General features: G+C 42.4%; 1 protein-coding gene across 1 annotated transcript; it reads right to left on the minus strand.

Annotated features, from left to right (window-relative positions):
* Positions 1-1,616: 1,616 nt before the first annotated feature.
* On the minus strand, positions 1,617-9,752 carry LOC123132129 (prolyl endopeptidase). Its single transcript, XM_044551887.1, has 12 exons — positions 9,523-9,752; positions 9,226-9,445; positions 8,731-8,931; positions 8,531-8,601; positions 8,302-8,458; positions 7,071-7,664; positions 6,052-6,432; positions 5,862-5,937; positions 5,703-5,766; positions 3,366-3,501; positions 2,120-2,233; positions 1,617-2,030 (listed from the first exon to the last, which is right to left on the minus strand). Exons 1-12 carry the CDS (start codon positions 9,630-9,632, stop codon positions 1,965-1,967), a joined length of 2,190 nt encoding a protein of 729 aa, XP_044407822.1. The 5' UTR covers positions 9,633-9,752; the 3' UTR covers positions 1,617-1,964.
* Positions 9,753-10,141: the final 389 nt, after the last annotated feature.

Below are 10,141 nucleotides of genomic sequence, written 5' to 3' on the forward strand. Positions count from 1 at the left end.
CCGGCTTCGTGTTCCTACATGGTTGCACTGCTATATCATGGAAGTCTTCGAAACAGACTCTGGTGGCAACATCTACCAATCATTCTGAAATAATTTCATTATTTGAAGCAACATGTGAATGTGTATGGCTTCACAGAATGATAAACCACATACAACAGTCATGTGGAATGGGTTTGATAAAATCACCTACCATTATCTATGAAGATAATACGGCCTGTGTTGCGCAGATGCAAACAGGATACATCAAGAGTAATATCACCAAGCATATTTCTCCTAAATGGTTTTCCCCCGTAATCTTCAGAAAATCGGGGAAATAAGCATTCTGCAAGTCAAATCATGCGACAACCTTGCTGATTTATTTACCAAGTCTCTACCAAATTCTACGTTCCAGAAATGTGTTCATGGAATTGGTATGCAAAGACTTAGGGACTTGCAGGTGTCAGGGGGAGTCTCTTCTTGAGATATCCTTATTTTAATGACATCACATCATGCTATCTTTCTTTGTGAGTATGTGTTCCAGGATCTCATCAAAGATTTTATGAAGAACTTTTGAAGGAGAATCTTTTGAGATGATAGAGCTTCCCGGACAATCGTGAAGATGATTCTACATGATCAAGCGTAGATTAGGGGGGTGTTGAGATTAATTCTGTAAAAGGGAAATCTTCCCTTGCCCAACGGCCAAGCAGTTGCATCGTGCGGACGCCTGTGTCCTGGCAACCGACGCATCTCTCTGGAATCGACGTCTCCTCTGGATCATCGTGTGTTTCCAGGAGATATATAAGCATCATGTAAACCATCGCCAAGGGATTCGATCATTCTGATTTAAAACACGAACCTTGAGGGTTTTGCCAGAACCCGTGATCCGACACTATTGGTATTAATGTAAGTATCATAATATAATTAATACATTTGATGCATGAATTGATGTGAATTTTTGTTCCCATTGCATGTTGTTGACCACTTGACCTTTAAGGAGACATTTGGAATGCAGGATTTTTGCAAGATTTTCATAGAAATTTTGCTTTTACAACTACCCTAGAATCTATCCTTCTTTTCACATTTTGTAGGATCCCAAACATTTTCTTAAACATCATGTTTCAATCTTTTTTTAGAAGTTTCTTGAGTTTTTCCTATCCTAAATGTAGGGGTCCAATTTTGAACATATTCACAGTGTATGAATATGGTAGACCTTTTTCTTTAGACATGAGCATACTCCAGGCTTGCAAAAGCCCAGCTAGAAAAACCAAGTCCAATCCCAAGCCAACCAGATCCAATCCATGGCCCAGAAAATAGCATGTTTTCTAGAAAAAGTAGTTGAATGATTTCAAGGGCAAAATAATGCTCCCTACGTCTAGAATTAGTTGACGGTTAAACAGATGAGTAAAAGATTTGCCTGCAAAAAAAATTAAACCTATTTTTAAAAATACAAAAAATAACTCTTATTGGACTAGACTTCAGGCAGAAAAGTGAAGCCCAAGCCCGGCCACAGCCCAAGACACCAGGCCAGGATGTCCATGCCAGGATTACTATATGGGTCGATGAAACCCTAACCGATTGCCACCTTCAACGATGCAACAAATACACATGAAAATAAAATGGTATGATATGCAAAGAAATCAAGAAAACACTTTAAATAAATCTATCAAGCATAACCTGAGCCCCGAGGGCCAGACTGAGCGTCCTGACTAAATCGTTCCAGCCAGACAGCTTCATTGGTCCATTTCAAGTTTTCAACAGCATTTTTCTAAGCAGAAACACACACCCCTTTCACATATGGAAGAATATATAGGCTCGGATAAGCTTGCACAACACAAACATTGCAAGTGTTGTAAGCTTCAAAGAATTGTAGTACTTGAACTCAAAAACTGTTCAGCAGCTGAAGCGATAGCAATCTTTCCCCTCCAGGATTACACCTTCCACCGTCTTGTGTGCTCAGCACACAGCATCTCCAGGACAGAATTGAACTACTCAGTCCATGTAGCGCCCAACATCTTCGACATAAAACTGTAACGGTCCGCGGCCTCATCAATCTGAAATTGAACCCAAGGCATGCAATAAATAAGTGAATAAGTGAAACTAAAACATAACTCTAGGATTTGAGAAGCGGTTTTGCACAAACCAATTTTTTAGTCGGCCTGCCAGCTCCATGCCCTGACTTGCGGTCAATGCGACCAACTATTGGGTTGGTCTGCGGGCTGTTCTCAATGCTAGTGCACAAGACATGCTGCATTGTCTGTGAATAGCAAGCAAAGCAAAAGGTGTAAGAACAGTAAACACGCAAGGAAACACACTAGCTAATCATCAGATAATGCTTAGATATTCAAGATAGTTTGCAACATCCGCCATCAAACAGGAACGCACACAGGTGAAGGTTTGTAATTACAAGAACTTATAGTTAGGGTCTGATCATGGTTTCAGCAAAAGTAGCACCTGCATATTGCTTGACAGTCTAGTTCCATGTGACAACACACCAAATTTCTCACTGACACACTACAAATTACATGGTTGTAAAACTGATTTGTACTGTAAATGACAAATAAGAACCACAATAAATTGTCTTCATTTGCATTTTGCACTGAAAAACAATTATCATTAAACTGCAGAACAACAATACAACCAAAAGACAATCTACATTTCTTCGAAATATGATGGTAACCTAACTCTACGAGTCAAAAGTACAGAACACCCAAAGATCCTATTAAGAGCACCCAAAACTATCAGAAAACGAGTCGAAGTAGAGATGCAAGATCGAATACAAAAAGAGAACCAGGAGAAGTTGCTACTTGTTCATTAAAAAGTCAGCCTTTACTTGAATACCATTCAGGTACTTTCTGAAAATATATATTTAGGAAAAGAGTCTATATGATGTTTATGTTTGTGCAGTTTATCAAATCACAAAGTTGTTAACTTATCCAACAAACTCAGTGATACTCATGTGACCAACAACTTGATCCCTGGACAACTGAAAAGGTCTTATAAAGCTTAAAGTTTCCACTTTTGCATGGATTAAGACATTGTTTTACAGTATGAAGTAAGAAAGAGATATCTATTGATAGCTGTGTTTGGCTTTTCATCATGTGGTTATGTTTACCCAGTGAATTATTATGTTGAGGTATTTGAATAATGAACAATAATGGAGTTCAGACTACAGGACAGAATAAACTAAAATAAAACATAACTGCCCCTGTGACAAACAACAAGAGTGTAAAATCAAAGAGGTAAATACAATATTTTCCACATTCACATGATATAAGTTAAACTATATCATATCTATGCCATCAATTTTCATATCGAATAGAATACTAAGTGGTAATGGAGGATTCCATTAGAATGGAAAGGAGAAACAGACACAGAATTCTACTTACAGCCAACAACTTCAGCGAGTGCAATGGCACAACACGGTCATCATGATCAGCTGTCAACAGCATGGTTGCTGGATACTGACAATTATCACCAAAGCTTTGCTCCCAAGGTCTCTTCACGTTATGAAGGGGAGAATATCTAGTAAATGCCCACCAGTAGTACAACACATAAGTACGCAAAAAAAACGTCAAGAATAATTTACTAGAGCAAATGCAAGAATGATGAAACAAATATGAATTGAACACTTACGAAACAAAACAATTAGATCAACCACCAGAGCAATAGAAAATCACTCCCTAATTATATCTCCAAGTAATGAGCAAGTCCACTTTTACTGTCTGGTCCTAAAGACGGCGTTTTGCTGATCGTGTTGTACTGTAGGGATCATGCACAACTGTTCATGTGAGGTGAGCTGTACCAGTAATTGGAAACTGGAGGGATCATTCTATAGTTGGTTAGGTTTATTTATTTTTAGATATATTCCTATACTCTATCAACATCAACCTCGTGTGAGAATCTATGCGATAAATTTTTTCAAGTAACATTCAATTAATCAGAGCATATTTTCCCCTATCTAATGGGAGCAAGTGTGGTCTGATTCCATCAAATCTCTCCTACTTAAAAAGCATGAAAGGTTTTTAATGGTGTTACGGGCCAGGGGTGCCTCGCCTTGCTGGTTACCAGCCCAAGGCCCCCTAGGTCGGTTCCGCCCTGGGCCATCAGTCTGGCCCATGGGCCTCGTAGGAGAAGACTCTAGAAGCCTTGCCGTTGAAAGCAAGGAAGCCAGAGCCATGGAGGACTCCCCTCTACCGACGTATCCGACTAGGTTGTGTAAAACCTAGGGGCCCCTATATGTTATATAAGCCGGGACCGAGCTAATCGATAGATCATCATACAATCCTTGAATTTTACCTGTACTTTGTACACCCCAATCGCAATATACACGGAGGAGGAGTTGGGTTTACCTCTATCAGAGGGTCCGAACCTGGGTAAAATCGCCTCATGTTTTTCTCCTCCGACCTAATCACCACTGGGATACCCTACCAAGGGATCTACCGGAATCAACTCCGACAGTGGTGGCCCATGCAGGTCTTGCGTGGTGAACGCAGAGGTTTGATGGGATCTCTGATGGACGTCAGCGATCCCATCAAACCTCTGCGTTCACCACACTAGATCTGAATGGGCCACCACTGTCGGAGATGATTCTGATCCCATTAAACCTCTGCGTTCACCACACTAGATCTGAATGGGCCACCATTGTTGGAGATGATTCCGGCAGATCCCTCGGTAGGGTATCCCAACGTGGTATATTAGTTCAGAGGGGAAACATGAGACAACTTTACCCAGGTTCAGGCCCTATGATAGAGGTACTCCTGCTCTGTGTATATTGGGATTGGGGTAAAACCAAAGGATTATATGATCCATCAACTAGCTCGGCCCCGGCTTATATAACATATCGCGACCCCTAGGGTTACACAACCTAGTCGGCTATCTCCGTGAAGGGGAGTCCAGTGGAGGACTGCTCCGGCTGCTTCAAGACTCTTCTCCTATGAGGCACATGGGCCGGACTGATGGCCCAAGGCAGAACCGACCTAGGGGTCCTCAGGCCGGCCTACTTGGGCTGGTAACCAGCAAGGTGAGGCACCCCTGGGCCATAACACCGTCACAAGGTATTCAAAGGAGCTCTCAAGGTTAATAGGATTGAGCGTCTCATTTTTGCTTTTTGCGTATCGAACGACTGATCCGTGCGCCGCCTCATATAGTCAGCACGACAAAGTTAACATAAATCCCGAATCAGTTTACTAGTAAATCCCTAGCCGGTTACAACTATAACCCAGGGTGCCAGGTAGATACAGGTTTTGGAGTACAATGATACAGGTTTTGGAGTATGATGGTGCGTCCCCGTGTAGAAGTCGGAGTAATCGGCCTGGTCCGATACCTATATTTAGCCTAGTAGGTTGTAGGATCTGGTCATCCGGGCGGTCTTGTAACAGAAAATGACATGCATTTGGGTACGCGTGTGAGATTTATTTATTTTCTGATTTCTGAAACCAAGGGGAAGAGAGCGAGGCCAAATGTGCAACTCAATGGAAGTATTAGCACATGAGCTATTTTGATAAAGTTAGCTCCCAGCATGTGTCTAATTACATAGTAATTAATTAGGTGCTCCGCACCACCTCCTCTTTACTACGGGTCCAAGCTCCACCACTGCCAAAAGATCAATACTAATGTGGCATGGCAATATTGTACGTGACCCCACAACCAATGCAGTAATGACTATATAATGCCTAAACTAATAGTGATAAACAGGTATATGGAAACAACAGAAACTCCCATACTTGATAAGCCAGCCGAATTCTTCTTCCTTATCTGAACAACCATAATCTGTAGTCCAGGCATGACCTACAGAAAACATCAAGCATCTATTGATAAGCTGTATAAATAAATAGAGGTAAAGTACAGCTAATCACCAAATCCACAACAGAACTAGAAAATACCGATTGTGAACTTGTGAAACCGAAGCATATCCATGACACCAACATGAGCCAGGGCACACCCAAAAAGGTCAGGCCGCTGCAACACAGTGCAGGTTAAAGATATGCATGCCAAATATTGTATTCTGATATTACCATAAGATAAACTTGAAAGCTCATGTAGCTTTGTAATAAAATGAGGATTTACTCTAACCTGGTTAATACAAGCAGCAATTAGAAGACCACCATTGCTTCCACCTTCAATACATATTTTCTTGTTACTTGTGTAACCAGAAGAAATAAGTTGTTCCGCACAAGCAATGAAGTCATCAAAACAATTCTGTTTCTTTGCAAGTGCTCCAGCTTTGTGCCACTCCTCCCCATATTCTCCACCACCCCGGATGTTCGCAATGCAGACAACAGAACCCATGTTCTTGCATAGGACAAGACGACTAACACTGAAAGAAGGGGTAATGCTTATGTTGAATCCACCATAACCATATAGCAAAGTTGGATGTGATCCATCGAGTTCGATATCTTTCTTCGACATTATGAACATGGGAATCTTGGTTCCATCCTTACTAGGGACAAAAATCTGAAAAATCAATAGTTAACAAAATTAAAACAGTAATAGTAAAGCGGTAAGATTTCAAGACAAGACAAAAAAGAGGCTACGGGCTTAAAAATATTTAGAAGAGAGAGATCTCCAACAAAAACGGAAGTTGTCACTCCGCTGGGCCTGGATCAATGAACCAGTTTGACAAACAGAAACTCCCGGTGACTGGTGGGAGTTTCGGTTTAGCTCTGCGATTGCAGTGCGCTTATGCTTTTTGCATGGATTGTGTACATTCACAAAACAGGGGAAACCTTTGCCTTGAGAAAATGACAAAATAGAACTAGATAAAAACCAGCTGTGCCAGAAAACACCAAGAATCAGCAACATTACCCAAAGGCAAGAACTAGGGGGAAATCCAATTGAGTTTGCCCTGTCGATACTTTTAAAAATAGATTTTACTCAAGACAACGTAACTTGCGAGAATGACAAACTCTTTTTTAAATCTCAAAAAAAAATTGGATTTGAGTTGGTAATTTGTTAAAACTCAAAAAAAATCCTCACTTTTTTATGTTTAAATACTTTAATAGAAGTTGTAATTACCATCTACTTAGATCGGTGATCTTAGTTAGCTATTATCTTATATTAAATGTTTAAAAATTAGAGGATGCATGACATACCTGCTTAACTTCAAAGCTTGTGCGATCAAACCCAGGAACTGAAATTTCTCGGAAGGTCTTCATTTCAGGGATTGTAGATGCTAAGTTACACCTATAAATAATACCCGGAGAAAGAAAGCTCGTGAAGCCAATAAAAACTTCCTTGTCTTCCCGTCTACAAGAGATCTCTGAAACAGAACCAATCTCTAGAGGCAACTGATGAAGCAAATTTCCAGTTATAAGGTCTCTTATCTGCAGAGTATGTTTAACATCTGACATGTAACACACCACCAACTGGTTTCCATTAACCGCGTCAGCTGACTCAAGCACATCTCTTTCATGCTCAGGAAGAACATCAGTCCACGCCTCTGGCTTTTTTATATTTACCCTTACCAGCTTATTCTTTGGAGCATTTTTATTGGTCAGGAATGTAAATTCATCACCATCGTTTGCCACAACTTGATATTGAGCATCAAAGTTGTCTATAAGCTTGACAAATGGAAGCATTTCCTTTGTCTCTCTGAAACCCTCTAATCCATGAGGAAGTGAAGAAATTTCACAATAGTATAGCTTGTTGACAGGATCACAACCATCATAGGTACCCAGTATGATGTACTGCCAACAAAACATAAGGTTAAGATAACTATCTTCTCTAGGAAATATATAGCTTCCAAGACATTTCACTAATTAAATAGTTGAAGGTATAAGTCCATAGTCCCTCTGCCTTTTGTGATTAGCAGAACATATGTAAACCACTTAAAAAGCATGCAGATTACACCCTCATTGAAATACTAGTGTGCTGTTTTAGGCACTGTATTCTTGCAATTTTAGTCCTTCTCTATTGCTAGATTTATTATATTTGGTGCTGGCCAAATGTGAGTAAATCATTAAAGAATTAGGATGAAAACTTTATTATATTTGGTGCTGCCCAAATGTTTAATGATATGTTTTAAATCATACATTCAAAGATATTATTTTGAAAATTAAATGAAGATACATGACATTTGTGCAAATAATAGTAATATATGAATGAACAAATTGGGGTAGGCAAATAATAGTAATATATGAATGAACAAAAGGTGAATCTTTATTGTAACTATAAAAGGGCATATGGTATGCAATTTGTTAGGTACTAAAATCTTTTAGGGTCGTTAATCTGAAGACACGAATGGAGATTTTGACAACCATGACATAGACACACTGAAAAGAAAATGAAGAACCAGATATGGTCTAAGAGAGGGAAGGGAAATACCTTTCCATCTTCAGTGACCGATGCACCAAGGGAATGTTTGGGGTTTTCAGGATCTTTCCAGCATAGTATATCCTCTGACTGATCAGACCCCAAGATATGGTAATATATCTGATGATTAAGATTGATATTTGTCTCGGTTCCAGCATCCAATTCCACTCTGACAAAAGGAATGACAAGAATTAAGAAGTGGGTACTACATTATAAAAAGGTAGAAAGTCCGTAGACCTACCCAGGCGCAGGATATCGGCCATAGAAAAACCCTTTTCCGTCATGTGTCCAACTTATAGATGAGAACTTCACCTGCATCATAGATAGCCACATGTAGGATTTCATGAAAAATTAGGAGAAGCAACAGGTAAGCACAGTACTGTTCAGACAAAAAAGAAACGATTCTACTAAGGTGCAATAGCGAGTTGCAAATCTACTTACCCAGGACAATTTGTCAGGCATATCCTGCCTGTCTGCAATGCCCATAACGCGAATAGTGATCCAGTCACTGCCACTCTCACTTAGCCCGTAAGCGATGTACTTGCCATCCTCGCTAATAGAATACGTTGAAAGAGCAACAGTTCCATCCTTGCTTAGAGTGTTTGGATCCAAGAGGACCTCCGCCTCTGCTTCCAAATCATCCTGCATTGTCACGGCATAGCACGGTCAAACTAGTGTACCAGCTCATCAAGAGCGTACTGGAGCAACACGATTTGAACAGAGACACACGGTAGTGGTGAAACTACAATCAGAAACAATAATAATCAGATAATGGCGTGTGGCATATTCCTAATCGGGGAGCTGCACGTGACACCAGATCACCACCATCACTAATCAGGGGCCAGCACGGGAGTGACAGGGAAGCATGTAGATGCATGATATTTAACTCCATTATCGATGCAAAGCTCGATCTGGGCGTGTGGCGGGCAGGCGCACCTGCACGTAGAGGACGCTCTGGGCCTGGAGGCCGGAGTTGTGGAAGTGGAAGTACTTGTCGCCGCGGCGGAAGGGCGCGGCGTGGCGCGGGTGGTCGAAGAGGCGCGTGACCTCGCGGCGCAGGCCCTCCCTGTCGGCGCAGCCGGCGAGCACCGACTCGGCCAGCTCCGCCTGGGCCGCCACGAACTCCTTGGTCTCCTCCGAGTCCGGGTCCTCCAGCCTGCGACCGCGAAGCGCAGTCAGTCAACCAACCAAACCCCGAAGACCAACAGGGAAAAAAATCGCAGTCAATCTTACCAGCGGTAGGGGTCGGGGATCTGGGCGCCGTGGTAGGTGTCGACGACGGACTCGTCGCGGCGGACGGGCGGGTAGGCGAGGCGCACGGCGTCCCCGGCGACGGAGCCCATGGCGGCGGCGCGCGGGAGGTGGGGTGGGCCGGGGCGACTGGACGGGGGCAGCGAGAGGTGGGAGGGGGACTTCGAAGTGGAGGGACGGCGTTGTGGCGGAGGGGCGAAAGGGATTTAAGTAGAAGCATTGTTAACTGCGAACTGCCGTGGCGTGCTGGGTGCGGCCACACGCAGCGCCGACTGGGACGGAGGAGGTTTGTTGGCCACGAGCGTGTGTGGGTCGATGACGTGTGGGCCGTGGGGTGGCGGATTGGTGGTCAATATCTTGCTTGACTCGGGTAGTCAGAGCCGGGCGTCAATTGAAAAGGGGAGAGATTCCTATTGGAACGGGCACTCTCAGGGAAATCGGTTGGAGCTGCAAGATTTTTTTTATAACATAAACAAGGATACAATTTGTAGCTCGAAAGCACGTGGACTGTCGCGTCGACCTCCATCTACGACGAGGAGGTGCCTAACTCTTGACGAGAATGGGCTTTAGTAGAGAGTTCCCACTCTTTAATCAGTCCATC

The sequence above is a fragment of the Triticum aestivum genome, chromosome 6A (assembly GCF_018294505.1).
Source record: "Triticum aestivum cultivar Chinese Spring chromosome 6A, IWGSC CS RefSeq v2.1, whole genome shotgun sequence".
NCBI classification, from domain to species: Eukaryota; Viridiplantae; Streptophyta; class Magnoliopsida; order Poales; family Poaceae; genus Triticum; species Triticum aestivum.